This window comes from Eurosta solidaginis, chromosome 4 (assembly GCF_040869045.1).
Source record: "Eurosta solidaginis isolate ZX-2024a chromosome 4, ASM4086904v1, whole genome shotgun sequence".
NCBI lineage: Eukaryota > Metazoa > Arthropoda > Insecta > Diptera > Tephritidae > Eurosta > Eurosta solidaginis.
In genome coordinates, this window is record NC_090322.1 from 44,511,880 (window position 1) to 44,533,054 (window position 21,175).

Below are 21,175 nucleotides of genomic sequence, written 5' to 3' on the forward strand. Positions count from 1 at the left end.
CCCCTAACACTTTGTTTAAGTGGAGTGCTTCTGCAGTGACAGCCTCTATATCGCTTCTTATATCATATCAGCTTCGGTACTTAGAGCCTAATTAAGCCTATTAAATAGTATACTCCAACTGCTAAACTACAGTCTCCTCTAGCCAGATTCATAGTATTGTAAAGAATTTAGTGAAATTCCGCTTATTTGCAAACTTCTACTAACGTTCGTACCGCTGAACTGTTGAATAAATAACTCCAATATTTAATAACTCAAAATGGTCTTTATTAGACTACTTTGAAAATACTTCACAAACACTTATACTTCGCAACTGACAGCGTGCTTAAATTTAACTGACTGCTTCTTACTCAGCTTTCGCTCCTTTTATACTCTCTGCTGTCTCGTTCGCATACTTCTAGGCGTTTCTTCTTCTAGAATTTACTACTTAGTTACCAGCTATAAACTTACTAGCTATAAACTACAGATGCACGTTTATAGCCTCTCGCTTAGCCATATGCGCGTGTATATGTGAGTAATACTTCCACCGATGATTGCATACTTTTGTGAGTATCTCAGATATATGCATGTGTATATTTTTTTTTTTTTTACGAGGAGGAAGCATCGAAAGCCTCATAGTCAGTGTGGGACTTTAATCGCACTAAACCTCCTACCGTCTGAGTACCATTTACCCCCCGGTACTACCGTCAAGTATTCCGTCGGGAAGTAGGTTGAGCACTAAGCTCTACGTCTGTCGGGGTCACGTTGCTGTACTTAGATAGTGCCGCGGTATGGTTAACGCTGGGACTGACACGCCCTGCTTACTACCTGAATGTGCTTGACGCATACTACTTCTACGAATATTTCCAAGCCTACCTTAAACACTGTGCATATAGTGCTTGTGGCATGCTTGTGCGTTCGACTACTTGTATTGTAGGGTTTTGTTTTTTATATGTGTAAATAAATTATATATGTATAAATAGAAATTTTTTTTTGCATCCAATACGTGCTCAGCTCGATCCCCTCCACCTTAGCAATTTGTTATCCACCCACACAATACATGTGTATATGTGAGAACTAATTTGCTGATGATTGCATACTTTTGATTTTTTTATGTAGATACAAGTGACTGTTTAGTATCGGCTTAGAGATGATAGTATCCCTTAGTGTTGCTAATATTCGTCACAGTATGATGTACCACTCAACCAACAATTTGCGAATCGCTAGTAATATTATTTTCCAAATATTTGTTTTACAGGAACATGAGGCTACACATACTGGCGTGGATTTATATACGTGTCCGTTTTGTCCAAAAACATTCCGTTCGCATGCGAATATGCATAAACATAAAATACACAGTCATTCAGATGAATTTGTTCGCAAATACGCACAACCAAATGAGTATACGCAAAGTATTTTAAATCAAGCTCAAAACGCTGAGGTGTCATAGTAAATCTAATACTAGGATGCTTGAAAGAATTTATGGAACTCATCTTACTGCTGTTATACATACAAAACTATAAAACCAATTTTACAAAATCGATTTTTCATAAGCACAAAGTTTTATCCACCAAACCAAAAAGGTATGTGAGAAATATTCAGAGAAAGTTTAGTTTATTTGCAAATCCCTGTCGAAATGGTCTTTTGATAAAAACAGGAAAGGCACTTGGTAAAATGGAATAATGGCCTATATTAAGCGGTCCGAACGTACCTTCCCTACTGTAGGGACATACACTAACTTTTTAACGATTTTCGTGATCGATATATTGGCGAATCGATAAATATAACGATTTTGGTATTTAGTAGCCACTTTTAATCGATATTCTTTAAACTTTGATCAGCTATTGTCGCTAAATTGTGCAAGATAATTTCAGGATTTTCGACAGAGTTAGCTGGAGTTCCATTATTCTTCAATTTGAACTAATAATAATAGTAACGTCGTTAGCCATGTTAAAACTGAGTTAGTGAAAAGCACAATCGTTATCATAAGCGAAAAATCATTAGTTAAAATCTGAGCAAGTCGTATTGTTTAAAGTTAGTGAATGGAAGCTTTAGACAGATAAAAGGTTTATATAAATTTACTTTCGAAGTTTTCCTTTGGAAAAACACAAATTGAAAAAGCTCTGCGACTAAACCAAGCGAAAGAAACTGGTGGATGTATATATAATCCATATAACGACGAATCTAACGATTTATGTATTCTTTGATCAGCTATTGTCGCTAAATTATAAAAGATAATTTTAAGATTGTCAGCGGCATTAGATGTAATTCCATTATTCTGCCATTTAAACCAATAATAAAGGTCAGCTCGTTTAGGTTAGGTTGAAGTGGCTGCCAAAGTGCACGCGTAGGCCAGATGGTCACCTTGTTAGCCATAAAAACTGAGTTAGTGAATAACTCCGGTACGAGCACCTTCTGATTTTAAACCACTTATATATACCATTAAAAGGGGCATTTTTAAAAAGGATCAACGAATCTGAATGAGAATTGTCACTTATAAATGAGAAAGCATCAAATGAAAATGCGAAAACGTAATTTTTAATTGAAAATATAAAAATGGCAGTAAAGATAAGCTATGATGTGGCAACGGGCATATCCTCTAAGGATAATTTCCTATGTTTCGACCGACATATCTTGGAGCGAGAGAGCAGTTGCTGATCTCTTCGCTCCATTCACCGATTCATCAACAAATATAGCAGGTGTTTTCTGCACCTATTTTTGTTTACTTTTCCCCAGATATTCTCGATGGAAATCAGCATAAGCGTGCACAGTGCTAAATGCAGCACTCCCGTTTGGCCATTTTAAGTATCAGCTAACGCTGACTCGATTCTCCAATGCATGCCCACCAAAACTAGGTCGTTTAAATCGTTCGCCTGCTCCTCCGATGGTTGACAAACTAAAGAAGCGCATGTACTCATGCTAAACGTCGGTCGATGGACGACTCTCTAGACACGGATATCGCACCAAATAAATGAATTTACAATTGAATATTCTCATTTCCATGTGACGCTTTCGCATTTAAATTTGACGCTTTCTCATTTCCAACTGACTATTCTCAAATACAAATTACGCTTTCGCATTTTTATTTGACGCTCTCCCATTTACAAATGACTATTCTCATATCGAAGAGACGCTTTTTTTTTTGAACTTTAAATCAATGGCAGAGAAACTAAGTCTCCATAAACCAAATGAATTACAAGAATGTTGTATTCAATTCCAAATAATTATAGATAAACGAATCCAAGTATATATACATGTTGTATTCAAATCCAAGTAATTGTAGGTAATGAAATCCGAGTATAACTGATATAATCTCTTCAACAAAAAAATTTATATCCTTTTAACATCCAAAAAAAAAAAAAAAAAAAAGAGCTTGGTGGTATCGGAATAAAACAAATCAAACAATTGAAATATAAAACAATATCAAAAGTTAAATAAGAGGCTGCTTAAAAGAATAAAAAAAAATTTTAAATAATTAAATGACGAATATTAAAGAATATCAAAATTTAATATTAGATACTTCATAAAAAGTAAAAGCTGAGTGATCTTGGTAATGCCTTTAGATTGAAATATAGATTTAAAATCAATATCATTAGTGAAAATTTTAAAATTAGCTCTTAACTGAGAATAATTACTACAATAAAAAGTTCTATGAATATAATTGTCAATTTCCCCACAACTGCACAGTGATGAATTGTACACCTTAATTTTGTGTAAATAAGCCTTGTCATAAGTATGACCCGTCAATATTCGATTAAACCTTTTAATGTCAGTTGTAGAAAAACATAAATTTTTACACCATAGAGAATTATTCCACTCAGGAAAAAGTGCCGCAAAAAGATTTGGATGATCAATTGAATAATCAATAAAACTCGAATACCATTTATTATAAATATCTCTTTTAATTAAATTTTGAGCTTCCTTGAAGGTAAGCCTAACATTTCTAGTTGGTACATCAATAATGGCTTTTTTAGCTAATTTTTCAGCCTTCTCATTACCTGCTATACTACTATGACTAGGAGTCCAAATAATATGACAACTATTAAAAATATTGATCCCTAACCAAATCATGAATTCTACAAGCTACACTATTTAGAGTATTATTATTACTAAGAGACAAACAAGAAGTAAGACTGTCTGTAAAAACAACCAAACTAGAAATATTATTATTTATTGCAATACTAATAGCTTCCTTAATGGCCAAAATTTCACCAAAAGAAGATGAAGATTTAAAAGGTAACTTAACGATGTTCTTCATTATTCTGTAAAGTATAAATTCCACATCCCGTATTATTATTTGATAAAGCACAATCCGTAAACATGACAGTAAAACCACTATTAACATACTCATAACAAAGAGAATTAAAGAAGATACAATTTGTTCCTTAGGCGTACAATCTTTATTCGACCGAAGTGTATTAGTGATTATAGTTAAATTTGACGACAAAGGACAAAGGACTATTAATCGTATCAAGATTGTCATGGGGAGTTAATAATTGGATTTCTAGTTATAGAGCCAATTATTGGATCATTAAGAATAAAAAGCTTAATAAGTTCCTTGGCCATGAGCCATTGTGCCCTTTCTGCTGGAGGTAATTCATTAGCAAGCGCATATAATAAATATATCGGAGTTGATGGAGTCAAACGAAGACACCTACGTAAAAATTTATTCTGTAAAGTCATTATACTCTTATAGGAGTTACTAGACACATTTGTTGAAGTAGTAATACCATATTCAATTTTTGATCTAACTAACGACTTGTAAAGATTTAAAGCTGTTTTTGGATGTAGACCAGATTTGATATTTGTAAGACACTTAAACGAATTAATCTGAGAAGAGGATGCAATTAAAAATTTTGAGTGATGATCATTAGCATTTATTAAGTTATTCACCCTAGAATCTTAGCTTTCTTAACTTGTTGAATTCTTTGATTATTAATAGTTACAGATACAACTTTACTGATGCCCTTGCTAAAATGCAAAATGCTAGTTTTAGATGAATTAAGCCCAAGATTTAAAGAAGAACATTTAGAACTGAAAACTTCTATCGGATTTTGTAAATTTTGATTAGCCTTCTCAAAATCTTTATCAAAAGATAAAATAAAAAAATCATCAGCAAATTGAAAAACTTTAGTATTTGAATTAACAATATCATGTAATCAAGCAGTATATAAATTAAAAATAATAGGAGACTACCTTGAGGAAGCCCATTAAAAATATTAGTAGAAAAATTTCCAAGTTTAAGTCTTGTAAACGCAAGAAAGTTAATAATCCATTCAATATAAAATTGTTGTATTCCAAAATTCTCCAGAATAGTTTTTAACACCCTAGCATCAACACAATTATAAGTATTACTAATATCCGTCGTATATAACAAAACTTGAAATTTTTTACTTTTAAGAAAATGTATTTCATGTAATATATGATTCAAGCACATAGAAGCATATCTATTTTTGTATACGCAAAAGTATTATTTGGTAAACTTTTAAAATCCTCTAAAAACTCATAAATCCTATCCTTAATACAAAATTATCTTCAACAAAACAGATATAAGAGAAATTGGCCTGAAATTTTCAAAACTAGAAAGATCACAATCACGCTTACCAATAGGAACGATTTTGATAGTTCTCCAATTATCAGGTATTTGATTAGAAAGAAATACATCATTAAGACAAGTACGAAGATTATTCAAAGTCACACCCGATAACGCCTTAATCATCTTATAAGTAATCCTATCACAGCCTACAGCAGAATCCCTAGTTTTATTACTTAGAACCTTTATAGTTTCGTCATAAGTCAATTCTAAATTGGAAACACATGGAATAATTTTGTTAAAAGGAAAAGTTTCATCATGATTAGGAACCTGATTTTTTAGTGAATCCAAAAACTGTTCATTATAATTATCATCATCTGTCATCACTACTGTTATTGAAACCACCTCTAATTGATTTTACAAATCTCCAAGCATTTTTTCCTAAATTTTGATTTAGATCATCCAATTTTTCATTAAAACTATCCTTTTTATATTTTTTAACAAACTTTTTCCATTCTTTTCTCTCTCGAATTAAATTTTCCATGTTTTCTGGACTAGGAAAAGATCTACACTTCTTAAACGCAATGGTCAAAAGACGATATTTTTTATCAGCTTCAGAATTCCACCAACCCTTTGGTTTTCTGTCATTAGTCACCTTGTAAGTGGCATTTTAATTTCATCTTGAATTTTACTTTCAAAAACAGCTAAATCAGGATCACATTCAAGAGAACTTAAAGCATTAAACAATTTATTTTTAGCAAGAAAGGAAGTAGGTACTTTAAGACTAGGACTGGCATTAATTTAATCGGGAAATGATGACTACCACCAATTCTAGGTTTATCTATTTCCCAATGAATAGTTAAACTACTATTGGATAAAGCTAAATCAAGAACTGAACCTTGATCCACCCTCATATCTTGTTGATAAGTATAATCGCCATTATTTAATACTAAAAAATTTGAAATATTTACCAAACTAAACAAATGATTGCCACGAGAAGAATCCAAAGAATCACCCCACTTAGTACTCCTGGCATTAAAATCACGAAGAATAAATGAATTTGGAACATTTTCTAAAAAATTTAAAATTTTTAGTATCTCATTACTAAAATCATTAACATTTACACTAGGTCCAAAGTAACATGAACAAATAGTTAAATTAGAATTCAATTTTTTTTGTCTCTATTATAATAACATCAAAAACTGAAGTAAAAGGAACTTTTCCTTATTTAATAGTATTTTTGACAGCAATAGCAACTCCACCATACCTGATACATTTGAATGCAACACTGATAAATATATCTAAATCTAAGTTTCTAATAATAAATGAATTCGAAATTATAACAATACCCATCACTTCTATATTTCTTAACTAAATTATAATTTTGAATTTTTCTATGCCTATTAGATGTAGAACAAAAAATTTCACTTAAACAAGCAATGTCTATATTATGTTTATTAAAGTAATACTCAATAGAATCTAAATTAGCTTTCAAAGATTGAACATTATATTGTAAAATTTTCATTATTAGAATAAGAATTAATTAAATTTAAATCATCTTTAGTTTTAATATTATCAAATTGACCTTTAATCATTTGAATTTCTTTAAGAAGTCAGAATCCTGGTGACTTAACGCCAGTTTCTGAGTAATATTAATCATTAAAGTTAATAATTTTTCAAATTCCGAAACACGACCTTTCTGATATTCAACTGAATTGAATACCGGATTACCATGCTTCCTATTAAGTGAGCTTGAAACATTTTCTCTACGAATGGGTAAACGCTGTGATCTTTCATCACCTTTTTTAGCAATATCAGAAAAAGATTTTTTCCTTATAAAGCTACGATTTATATAGTCTTCCTTATCAGGTGAGATATCAATGCTATCATTAATAGCAGTGAACTCCTCATCTGCCATAAAAATTTCAAAACGGTTATTTTTTTAGGATAATACTAACATTACATTCCTTTTCCCATTGCGGACAGGCCCTAACATTTTTTACAGAATGGCCTGGATTCACACAAAATACACTTAACAGATATACAATTTTCATCTTTACATTCATAATTACCACAAGCCAAACAACTGGGTTTACCCTTACAAGAAAAATTAGTGTGTCCCAAACGACCACATTTACTACACTGTCTAAGAGGTGGAACATAAATGTCTACTCTAAGCAGAGTATACTCAAAAATTATTTCCTTACAAATCTCATTACCACTAAAACCAATTTTCAAAGTAGTTAAAGGAGTTTCTACACCATTTTCATTTTTTTAACAAATCTACGTACCGACGCCAAAGGAATAGCCGATACCGCATTTTGAAGGATATCCTTCTCCGAAAAACAAAGAGGAACGTCCATAATAACGCAATATGTTTCATTGGCTGTTCTAGGCACAAATGGATTTAAACCTCTATCAGATAATTTCTTATTTAAAACAAATGTATTAGCAGCAAAAGCATTCTTAAAAGTAACCTTATACAATGATCTACCAATAGCATAAATCAAACCAAGGTCCTTAATCCTAAGATCTTTAATTTCCTTCCAAAGAGTTAACCCTGTCGTTAACTTATCATTATTAATACTAGTAGAAGACGAAGTATTAACCAAAACAAAAATATCTCCCTTAAGCTGGAGACATTGGTGCTTTATCGGTAACCGTATCGGTAACCTTATAACAGCTGATTCGACCAACCTTATGAGAATCAATGCAATCGATTATTGGTGCCGCTAAGGTCGTAACCGTATCGTAGCCAACCAATTGGGTTTTGGTTTACCGTCGTAACGATAAACAGCTGATTACGTTAGGGATACGGATACAGCGATACGACATACGGCACCAATGACTCCAGCTTTAAAATCATTAGGATATAAAATAGTATCGCTCTTATTAACATCAACCGAATTACCGCCATCTTTTTTTCCAACTGAAACTCCATTTTGTAAATCCATTTTTTCATTTTCACTTTTTTCAGAAACTATACTACTATTATTTCCAGAAACATCAGAACCATTTTCATTCAAAACACCATTTTGTACATCAATTTTTTCCATTTCATTTTTTTTACAACCTATAACCTCAAAATCCATATTTTCATTCTTCTTGGACTCAGCCAATCTAATTAAACCTTCCCCACTCCTAAGCTGAAAAAACCCAGTCACATTTCGATCATCCAAAATCTTCTGCTTTTTTTTAAACCACATTTTCCTACCCCAAACTACAAAAAGACGCCACCAGTGACGGTGACGCCATTTTGTAAATTCTTTGCCTAGCTGCCCGCGGCAGCTTAGAAAAAATTTACTTTCACCAATGAACAATTACAAAAGTATTAAAACGCTTGAAAAAGAAATGCACTACCAATGATCACTCACCCGTAAGCGCAGCCACTCCAAAAGGATTATCAATTCAATCCAATGCACAAACAAAAAAGTTCACAAAAAATTGAAATTATATGCACCGACAAAATTAATTAAGTTATTATTCTAGGCACCGAACCACACTCGCCCGTGAACAAATTCCGAATGGTGAGCAGTCGCTTAGTGAAGTGACGCTTTCGCATTTACAATTTACTATTCGCATTTTCATTTGACTTTTTCTCATTTACATTTGATGCTTTCTAATGTACAATTGACTAAACTAATTTACAATTTACAAATCTTATTTCCAACTGACGTAGACCGATGTATGCCTTTTTAGCTTTTACTTTCCGCGAAAGGCGTGGTGGGCGGTATCGTATCACCGATAAACCAAAATATATTAGATGAGAAAATTTGCAAGATTTCATATTGTTAAATCTGTCATAAAAATTTGAATTATTTGGAAATAAACTAAAATCATTTCTTATATGTATCATTTCTCTATATAAATGTTACAATGAAACGTTTTAAGTACATAGCTGTCAATCTGACCACACCTGCAGTTATAGTAGTTTATTGCATTAATTTTGTACAGATAAGCCGTGTCAAAGGTGGAACCTGTGAAAATGTGTTTATTTGTTTAATTTGAAAGGGTGCAAGTGGACATTTGTGAATCCACGTTCTGTTTTTAATATTTAGGAAAACTTGAGCAAACAGATTTGGTTTGTTTGACGAGTAGTCTGTAAAATCCTTATGCTATTTTTGCCTGATTTGATATTTGATGGCATTTAAGGCTTCATCACTACATAGTTTTGTATTTACACAGTTGGTTGCATTTTTAGCTAAGAGATCAGCTTTTTCATTCCCTGGGATACCTTCGTGACTAGGTTTTTAAATAATGTCCACTAAGTCAAAGTCAGCAATACGTATAATTTGGTGTATGTCATATACACACGAGTTTTTAATTGAACTTTTAGCTAGTAGTTGACCAGCAATAAGACTATGTGTAAGAATCGCCATTCGTTCATAGTTCCTTTCTTTTGCAAGTTCTAAGGCGTTTTTTATGGCATTTAATTCACCAAAACTTGATGACAATATGAAATCTAACTTGTATTCATATTCCTCTTTTTCTGTATGGTTGTATATCCCACATCCCGTGGTGCTTGTACCGACGGACGCATCCGTGAAAAATACTTTAAATTGTCTGGACTCATACTCGTCTATTATTTGTGCATATGTGGCTTGTGCACAAATAGGGCTAATGTTTTCTTTCTGTTTTTCATTATTATGATTTTTAGACATCGCGAAGAAACAGTGCAATCAATGAGCTAGAATTTACTGAAAGCTGATCGTATAGTAAGCACTTGAAACCTTCGTCAACCTCAAAAGTATTGATATGTTCTTTGGCTGTGACCCATTTTGCCGTTTCTGTAGGAGGTAATTCATTTGCCAGAACATAAATCAAAGGAATAGGCACCGAGGGGGTCACCCCTAGCGCCCTCCTGAGAAAGCCGTTCTGGAAAACTTAAATTTTATTATTTATTGGTTCATGACAATTTGCCGTAAACGAGCGACAGTACTCAGTTTTGCTTCTTACGAGTGAATTGTAGAGATTTAGTGCAACTTGTGGGTGTAGGCACTTGAAAAGGTTTGAATTATTTCACCGTAGTGGTCACTGACTGCTAGTGAAGCACTAATGTGTCTACGTAAAAATTTGATAGAAGGCACTTGATCAATTTTAGAATTTTGTATAAAAATATCTATTGTGTTCTTGTAAATTTCATCTTTGCTGGATTGAAGGATTGGATTGTTGTAAAATTCCAGTATTTTATTTTGTAGACAGTTAGTGGGTTCCATAAGAGCTTGCCCAGAGGACACTATTAAGAAATCATCAGCAAACTGATATAATTCCGTATAGCTCTTTTCTATACTGTGTAGTTTTTTAGTGTATAAGTTGAAAAGTACAGGGGACAGACAACTGCCCTGAGGAAGGCCATTCCTTACCTCTATCGTAATATTTCCTAGTTTGAGTTTTCTCAGTGATAAAAAGTTTACTATCCATTCCTTATATGTGTCATAAATATCTGTTTCATTCATATGTGGCTGCCGTTTCCTAATGTCGACGCAGTTATATGCATTACTGAGGCCAAAAGAGCATACTATGACCTCAAGATCTTCATTCGTTAAGATAGAAACTTTGTGTATAATACAGTTTATGCAATTGGTGGCGGACTTGCCCTTCCTGTAGGCAAATGAGTGGTTCGGAAAAAATTTGGCTGGTTCTAAATGGCTAGAGTTCCTATTTTTCACACGGAGGTTAATGCATTTGCGCAGAACAGATATTAGGGCTATTGGTCGAAAGTTTGTGTATATACTTAAATCTGATCTCTTTTTGGTACGGGTACTATTTTTATCGTACTCCATTCCTGAGGGATTTGATTTGTAGAGAAAATGTCATTCGACGCTGTACGTATATTATTGAGAGCCGAGTCTGGAAGAGCTTTTAGCATTTTGTATGTAATTGTATCATACCCACCAACAGAGTTGCTGCTTTTATTATGTATAATTTTATACAATTCCTCAAACTCTATTGAAAGCTCAATATTAGGCTCAATCGGTCTGTTAGCTAGTAAAATCTCATTGTCTGGCACCTGATTTTTGATAAACTGAAGAAAGGCTAAGTCATTGTCGCTCGACCATGCTGCATGGCTGGCATATTTAAAATCCCCTTTCATGGCTTTGATAAATCTCCATGCCTCCTTTGAGGATGGATTTTCATCCAATTGTAATTTCTACCTTCCATGGTTAATAAAACAGCAGAAATGCCAGGATTAATTATATTAGTACTTTATTTTTCGGTCTTCAATCTAATAATAAACCGGAAGTCCACCATCTTCTTTTTCTTCCATTTTCTTCCTTTACAGTGATATATTTTTGCTTATTCTATTAATTAGTTCCCATGGTTGTATTTTTTGCTTATTCTGTTACATTAGTTGACATGGCTGCATTTATGATCTAACAACTCGCCAACCTGAAACTGTATCGACCTCGATACATTATCTTAATTTCTATTTTTACTGTCGTGCATTTCCTAATCTGATACAATTCGCTATTTGTGTTCAGAATTACAGCTCGCACTGTATTGACCTTGATACATTATAACTTAATTTCTATCTTCACTATCGTACATTTCTTAATCTAATACAATTCGCTATTTGCGTTCAGAGTTACAGCTCGGCCAATCTGACACTTTAATCGACCTCGATACAGTATAACTTAATTTCTTACAAATATTAGTCTGATTTCTCTACATCTCCATCGGGTGATTGAGGCCAGCTTTTAATTCGGTAGGCTTCAACTACTCCATCATAAGGCAACTGTGTGAGCTGGCAGTTATCAATATCCCGTACAACATACCTATCATGACCGACCACCTTGTGTATTACATATGGACCTTTGTATACGGGAATAAATTTTTTATTACTTCCGCAAGTAGTATCAACGTTTCTTATAACAACATAGTTTCCTACGTCGTACGTCTTGGTTGTAGTCTTATTCTGGGACTGTCGGTTGTTATCATACTCTTTCTTGGCTACTATTCGTTTCGATGCATCTGTACGTATAAGATCAAGATTCCTATCACGATCCGGACAAAGTTTGTCCTGAAAATACTCAGTAACTCATCTACTATTACGCCTCTTTGCTCAACCCCAAACATTAACCGGCTTGGTGTCTCTTTGCATGTACTATGAACAGAGTTGTTTATTGCGTATTGAACTTCTAATAATCTCTTAACCCAGTCATCATGATTTATTTCGTTAGTCAATTTTCCCAACATTGCTTTCAATACCCGATTCACCCTCTCTACCTGTCCGTTAGCTTGAGGCGATGCCACAGCGACTCACATGATTTATGTTATTTTTTAATAAAAAGGCTGAAAATTCGAGGGAGGTGAAACAGGTTCCCCTACTACTATACTATACTATACTTACTATACTATACTATACGTCTCGGTCGGCTATAGTAATTAAAATATTTTTCTAAGGCAGCTGTGACCTCTCGGGTACTCGTAGAGTTTGTTGGATATAATTTAAAAAACTTAGTGAAAGCGTCTACTACCACTAAAATGTGCTTACGTTTAGACTTTAATGACGGCAGTGGTCCAAAGTGATCAATATGGATAGTGTCAAATGGTAAAGGCTCCTTTGGAATAGGGTATAAGGTTTTCTCCTTAGCATGAGGAGGGCTAGCGTACATAATACATTTTAAACAATTTCTAATGAACTTTTCCACTTTCATTCTCATTCGCGGAAACCAGTATTATAAACTCAATTTGCTGAGAGTTTTATCTATAGATAGATGGCCCATTTTCTCATGGATCAATTGTATAACATTATTTACCATTTCGTACGGTACATAAAGCGCATATTTGCCGTCCGGTTTACTTCTATATACTAGCCCATCAATTAGTTTATAATCTTTAAGTTCCTCATTTTCCAATTGTTTTCTCACCGATTGAATATCTTTGTCTTTTTCTTTTGCTACTTGAATTCGAAATTCTACTTCATCTGAATTTATGATTGAAGCTAGCTGTCTCCGGCTCAAAGCATCTACATGACCCATTGATGTGCCCTTCCTATGCTGTATTTTAAAGTTAGAATTTTCAAGTTCAGTGTAGTATTTCGATTCCCAACTCCATGCGGTTTAAGAAAAATAGGATATCGGATGAAATTTATTATCTTCCTGGCGTTGCAGTAGAACTGCACCGAATCCAATACTACTGGCGTCACAGTGTAACTCAGTTTCCTTGGTAGGGCTATAAATGGCTAGAACAGGGCTCTTAACTAGTCTAGACTTCAGCTCCAGAAAAGCTTCATGGCATTTGTCATCAAAATCAAATTGGGTATTCCTTTTAAGTAAATTCTGCAGGGGCTTAGCTATTTCTGAGAGGGGCGGTATAAATCTGCGGAAATAAGAAAACATCCCTAAACATGATTGTAACTGCTTCAAGTTCGAACGGGCCGGAAAATTCTGTATACTTTTTATGTGAGTATTACTAGGTGCTATTCCTTTATGAGTGACTTTGTAACTCATATTAAGTTTCAATCTTCGTAATGAAATTCGTTCCAGTACTGATTTTAAAAGTTTGATGTGCTCGTCATACTCCTCGGTGGCAACAACTATATCGTCCATATAAATAATAATTTTTTTTTTCGTATATCATGTCTCGGAAGATGTTGTTGATGAATTGTTGAAATACCGCTGGAGCATTTTTTAACCCAAACGGCATTTTCAAATATTGAAATTGTCCATGAGGGGTTACGAAAGATGTAAATGGTATGGACTTAGGAGCCATATGAACCTGATGAAACCCGCTCTTTAAAACCAATACCGAAAAATATCGTTTATTCTGTAAGTACGCAATACAGTCATCGATCAGTGGTAGCGGATAATTATCTCTAAGAGTTAGTTTGTTAAGTGCCCTATAGTCTACGCACATTCGAATTTTCCCGTTCTTTTTCTTAACCAGCACAATGGCGGAAGCATAAGGTGAATCACTAGGTCGTATAATGTTTTCTTTCAGAAGTCCATCTAAAATATTTCGTACTTCGTTACGTTCAAGATAAGACAGCCGACGAGGAGCGCAATGGAAAGGAACATCAGTTTTCAATCGTATTTTCATTTCATACTTAAGTGGTTGTTCCAAAATATTATGATTGAAATAAGTATTATTTATAACTTGCTTCTGTTCAGTACTTTGTTCATTTGTAAGTATATTATTTATATCAATTTGATTTTCGTTATAAGAAACGTCGATATGAAATATGTCAGGCACACAAGCGGAAGTGGAGTCAAAATTTTCTCGTCAGTTATCGGCGGTAACACTTTCGGAAAAATATTCATCCTTAGCGGCAATTTGTTGCATTATAATAGAGACTACTTTGGAATCAGTTAAAGCTTGAAGAATTTTGGGCATTTTTAATTTACTTTTGGGTCTTACATCTAAAAATTCGGTCGATTTTTTCTTAACATTTGTCAACTTGATATTAAATATACGTAGGAAGTCACGTCCCAAAATAATTGGTACAACCATATCGTCTGGTATGATATTCAATTCAATTTTATTCACTTTTTTATTAAACATAATATAACAAAATGTTTTTTATTATTTTTAACTCTTTTTCCTCCAATGGCTTTAAATTTTGAGGGGCATCTTGCCATCCGATTCTCCACCAATTGTTTTGGAACGTATGACTCTCTTATAAAACTAACCGGACTGCCGGTATCAAACAAAGAAAAAAACTGTTTCAGATATTGACATCTCACCTAATTCGAATTTAATACTTACAAAATTAAAAGCATTTACGGCATCATCGGATGAGTGAGTATTGACGTCTTCACCTATGGCTGCAACTTCGTTACGTGATTTTAAATTTTTTTCTGGATTTGGGCACGAGCGATGATCATGGCCTATACGCCAGCAGCGGAAGCAAGAATCAGTCGGTCGTAGCGGGTACGGGCATTGAGGCTTAATATGCCCAACCCTGTAACAATTGTAGCATTTTTGTAGCGGTTTCGGGTCATTTGACGTTTTTGCTGCATTCGTATGTTTTGTTCCCACTCCTGGTTCTACTGTGAAATATTTTCTTTGAAAACGACTCACTAATGCCTTCAACTCATCAAGTGTTTTGGCCGGTAACAGTAGATGTGCATTTGGTACTACATTGCCTATGCCGTCTATTATGAAATCGATGATTTCTGTTTCGCATATGTTGGTCCGTTTTCCTATTGCCTGCATCAATTTGAACGTAGCGATGTAATGACTCGCTCTTTTTTTCCCACTTGCGTCTTGCCAACATTTTATAAACTTCGTTCCTCTGTATCGGCACATCAAATTCCATTGTAAGGGCCTTTTTTAACTCGGCATAGCTTAACGCTTTGGTGGTGGTAAGGAAAACTTTAGCTGTTCCCACCAGGCAGCGACGAAGAGCCAGCAATTTAGATCGTTCGTCTACTCTTGACGACTCCATTACTTCTTCGAAATCTTGAAGAAAACGCCCCACCGTCACTGATATATCATCACCACTGAACTTGGGCATATCGGCAAAATCCAGTCTACGTTGCTGTTGTATCTCAGTACTAGCTCTTAGCTCGTCGATTTCTTTAATTAATTTTAACATTTCCATACGTTTTCGTAGCGCCACCAGTTCGTCATCCATACTTATGGTCGTGGCTCTTCCATCAATTGGGGCAGAGTTTGATGGGGCGGCAGCAAAAACATCGTGAAAAGCAGGTGTTGAATTGAATTCAACCAAAACGTCGGTAGTAAAGGCAGTTGGAACGGCAGTATGAACGGCGGTGACGGCAGTGGCGGCAGAGCAGACGGTAGCGGCAGCAAAATAGACGGCAGCAAAAACATCATGAACGGCAGGTGTTGAATTGAATTCAACCAAAACATCGGTAGTAGAGGTAGTTGGAACGGCAGTGGCGTCAGAGCAGACGGTAGCGGCAGCAGAATAGACGGCAGTGCGGCAGCGAAAACATCGTGAACGGCAGGTGTTGAATTGAATTCAACCAAAACATCGGTAGTCGAAGCAGTTGGAACGGCAGTGGCGGCAGTATGAACGGCAGTAACGGCAATGGCGGCAGAGGACTCAATAGAAACGGCAGCGTTTATCTCAATCATTTAGTCCGGAATGTTCTCCAATATATTTATGTTCGGAGTGGTATTCATCGTATTTGCGGAGCTATTATCTACCACGCCAACTATATTTTGCAGTAATCTGCGTAATTGTATAATGTTGACAGTAGCAGGAAAATCCACATTATTTTCAGTTAAAACTGTAATAATGCCTTCTCGAGCATCCATTTTACAAAATAGTTGTCTATAATATTGCGCGAGGTTCGTTAACACACCTGAGATGTAATTTCTACCTTCGATGGTTAATAAAACAGCAGAAATGTCAGGATTAATTATATTAGTACTTTATTTTTCGGTCTTCAATCTAATAATGAACCGGAAGTGCACCATCTTCTTTCTCTTCCATTTTCTTCCTTTACAGTGATGTATTTTTGCTTATTCTATTAATTAGTTCCCATGGTTGTATTTTTTGCTTATTCTGTTACATTAGTTGACATGGGTTCATTTATGATCTTACACAATTCATTTATTTTATTCGAGAAGCTTTGTTTCTTGGCTTCCTTCACCTTGGATTTCCTCTGTAAGATTTTGAAAATTCTCCGGCGATGGATGTGAATTGCATTTTTTGAAAGCAACCCTGAGCAGCTGGAAGGTCCTCTTTCCACCAACTGTTTTCTCCACTCAATCTCAAGAAAGAAACTTTTTTTGGATGTCTTCAATATTTTAAGCAAACTCAATTTAAGTTGTTTAACTACTGATAAAACGGGCCTAAGTCTCGTATAATCAAAAATAATGTATTTGGGATGTATTTGCCTTTTAAACCCAACGTTACTGTCTTGGTTGGGGTGTATGTCTCAGTAACCTTGTCTTTGCGCGTAAAACACGCAAGATTATGTATATCACTGTCACTGTAGCAGTCCGGAATTCCCTTAATTACGCCGTAGGTCTCAATTGCCGTTCTGAGAATGAACGCTTTGAGCCCTTTAACACAAGGTTGTTAGCTGCAAATATGTTTTTAAATGTGATTTTATATAATGTTTTCCCAATCAGATATATTAAATCAATGTCCTTAACATTGTAATTTTTAATTAAATTGTATAAGGGTAAACCATTTATAATTTTAATAATTTCATTGCATTTAGACGCCATAGTTGTTTCAGTCTTTTTTTTTCGTTTTCATATGTAACGAAAACTTCGTCGTTAATGTCCATTTCTCATGCGTGTACATTCGCGCGTATGACATTATTGTCAACCCTAAACTCACAATTTCCTGCGACATGAGGCTTATCCGTATAAAAATAGTAAATTTTTTGCAGAATAAATTTCTTAACTGCCAATTCTCTTCTAGCTTCATCGCTTGCATCTAATTGTGGAGCGAACTCCTGCCTATTTCTTTCTCTCACAACTTGATTGGATAATTTCCAAGACCTGTTCTCTCGAGATACTAATTTTATTAATAAAAAAAAAAAACACTTGAGACAAGATTAATAAAATAGATTTGTAATAAATATAATCCGACAAATGATAATTAAAATGGATCACAGACAAATAGCTTAAAAAAAAAATTAACGCATTAAAGTCACTCTTAAGGCAATCTTGAGCATTTCTGTTTTTAAATTTCTTTGGGTTTTTTTTTAATATTTTATTTTATATACATAAGTACATCAAATAGTTTTCGATAATGTTTCCAGTTTAAAGCCTTGAATATTATATTGTTATCCTTTTATTTAATGTTTATTTTACTATAAAAGATCATACAGGATCTTATTGTAGTAATATGTTTTGTTAATAAATTAAATGAAAAATTAAAAAAAAAAAAACAATTTTGATTACTTACAATTTGCATCTTTTAATACTGACTAATAAAATTGGATGTAGTTGACAAGGGTGATTCTTAATGATCTTCAAAATATTTTTAATAAATGGAACATATTTCGGGTGTTGACTTTTTTGACCCTACAAATTCTTGATTATTAAAGAAAAGCGTTGATTGCAGTGAATTTTAAGACTTTTGACTCTATGTTCATGAGTTGATTGTTGAAGAAATTATTCATGGAATGTTTTGATGGATGGGAAAATTTAATGTTGAAAATTGTTGTCCTCTTTATTAATGATTATAGCATATCTCAACTTAGATCTTTATACGTGATTTAGGCATCTGAAAGGATTTAACGTTAAATCTTGCAAGATTTATCATACCAAATTAAATCTTGAAAGGCAGAATATTTAAGTAACGAAATGCGATTCAAAAGCTGTAAAATGAGTGATAATATTCTACATGGACAACATAGAGCATTGTGGATAAGTGTGACTTCTTTCTGACAGGCACTCGCTTACAAGCCAACCTAATAAAACCGCACTGCGTTTTTTTAGCGCACGCAAGCAATCGGCCTTTTTTGCCCTAACCGAAATAAGCATGCGTTGCGACAATGTAAAGTATGTGTTCAAACGTCAAATCTAAATGTCACGCAGAACAAAAATTGGAAATTGAGTTAGGTTTTCACGCAGCAAATTCAATTTCGGTTGCTCTCATACAAGTTGCATGTGCATGAGACATTTTTGACAGAAAATGACTTGCGCGCGTTTATATTAGGTTGGCTTGTTAAGTTAAGTTAGCATAACGGGAAAATTGGGGTTCTGTGCAGGGACATAAAAGAATGAAACAGGGTTTATGTAGTCACAAAAGTGTTGCTCCTGTTCCGCAACATTTTTATTTTACATCGTGGCGAAAATTGTTCAGTTCAGAGATTGATTTTCATTAAAAATTTAATGTATTGCATAAGGTTACTCTTGTAAATGTAAAAAGCATAGAAAACGTAGTTTTTCAAATTATTGTGAAAAACTTTTTAAACTCAATAAAAAAGTATATTGGTAAACTATTTTCTAGGATTTCTGTAGCCAAGTTCATTATATTTGTGCAATACAAGAACCTGGTAACAGCATTTTTAAATGAAACAAGTAAGGAAGGCTAAGTTCGGGTGTAACCGAACATTACATACTCAGTTGACAGCTATGGAGACAAAATAAGGAAAATCACCATGTAGGAAAATGAACCTAGGGTAACCCTGGAATGTGGTTGTATGACATGTGTATCAAATGGAAGGTATTAAAGAGTATTTTAAGAGAGAGTAGGCCATAATTCTATGGATGGACGCCATTTAGGGATATCGCCATGAAGGTGGACCAGGGCTGACTCTAGAATTTGTTTGTACGATATGGGTATCAAATGAAAGGTGTTACTGAGCATTTTAAGAGGGAGCGGGCCTTAGGTCTATCGGTGGACGCCTTTTCGAGATATCGCCATTAAGGTGGGCCAGGGGTGACTCTAGAATGTGTTTGTACGATATGGGTATCAAATGAAAGGTGGTAATGAGTATTTTAAAAGGGAATGGGCTTTAGTTTTATGGGTGAACGTCTTTTCGAGAAATCGCCATAAAGGTGGACCAGGGGTGACTCTAGAATATGTTTGTACGATATGGGTATCAAATGAAAGGTGTTAATGAGTATTTTCAAAGGGAGTGATCCTTAGTTCCATAGGTGGACGCCGTTTCGAGATATCCCCATAAAGGTGGACCAGGGGTGACTCCAGAATGTGTTTGTACGATATGGGAATCAAATGAAAGGTGTTACTGAGTATTTTAAGAGGGAGTGGGCATTAGGTCTATAGGTGGACGCTTTTTCGAGATGTCGCCATTAGGGTGGGCCAGGGGTGACTCTAGAATGTTTGTACGATATGGGTATCAAACGAAAGGTGTTACTGAGCATTTTAAAAGGGAGTGGCCATTAGGTCTACACGTGGACGCCTTTTCGAAATATCGCCATTAGGGTGGGCCAGGGGTGACTCTAGAATGTGTTTTTACGATATGGGTATCAAATGAAAGGTGGTAATGAGTACTTTAAAAGGGAGTAATCCTTAGTTCTATAGGTGGAAGCCTTTTCGAGATATCGCCATAAAGGTGGACCAGGAGTGACTCTAGAATGTTTGTACGATATGGGTATCAAACGAAAGGTGTTACTGAGCATTTTAAGAGGGAGTGGGCATTAGGTCTATGGGTGGACGCCTTTTTGAGATATCGCCATTAGGGTGGGCCAGGGGTGACTCTAGAATGTGTTTGTACGATATGGGTATCAAACGAAAGGTGTTACTGAGCATTTTAAGAGGGAGTGGGCATTAGGTCTATAGGTGGACGCCTTTTTGAGATATCGCCATTAGGGTGGGCCAGGGGTGACTCTAGAATGTTTGTACGATATGGGTAAATAACGAAAGGTGTTACTGAGCATTTTAAGAGGGAGTGGGCATCAGGTCTATAGGTGGACGCCTTTTTGACTCTAGAATGTGTTTGTACGATATGGATATCAAATTAAAGGTATTAATGAGGGTTTTAAAAGCGAGTGGCCCTTAGATGTGTATGTGAAGGCGTTTCCGCGATATCGACCAAAATGTGGACCAGGTGATCCAGAAAATCATCTGTCGGGTACTGCTAATTTATTTATATATACAATACCACTAACAGTATTCCTGCCAAGATTCCAAAAGCTGTTGATTTTGCCTTGTAGAACTTTTTCATTTTCTTCTACTTAATACATGGTGTCACACCCATTTTACAAAGTTTTTTCCAAAGTTATATTTTGCGTCAATAAACCAATCCAATTACCATGTTTCAT

The 21,175-nt window shown here is 34.7% G+C and overlaps 1 protein-coding gene across 3 annotated transcripts in view; it reads left to right on the top strand.

Annotated features, from left to right (window-relative positions):
* Positions 1-13,004, top strand: part of LOC137249661 (transcription factor grauzone-like) — an 82,222-nt gene extending 69,218 nt beyond the window's left edge. For all 3 annotated transcript variants that reach the window (XM_067781365.1, XM_067781362.1, XM_067781363.1), the window contains one exon: positions 1,235-13,004. In XM_067781365.1, the coding sequence (XP_067637466.1) occupies positions 1,235-1,397 (163 nt within the window). In that variant the 3' untranslated portion in view covers positions 1,398-13,004. The remainder of the gene's footprint in view (positions 1-1,234) is intronic.
* The last annotated feature ends 8,171 nt before the right edge of the window (positions 13,005-21,175 follow it).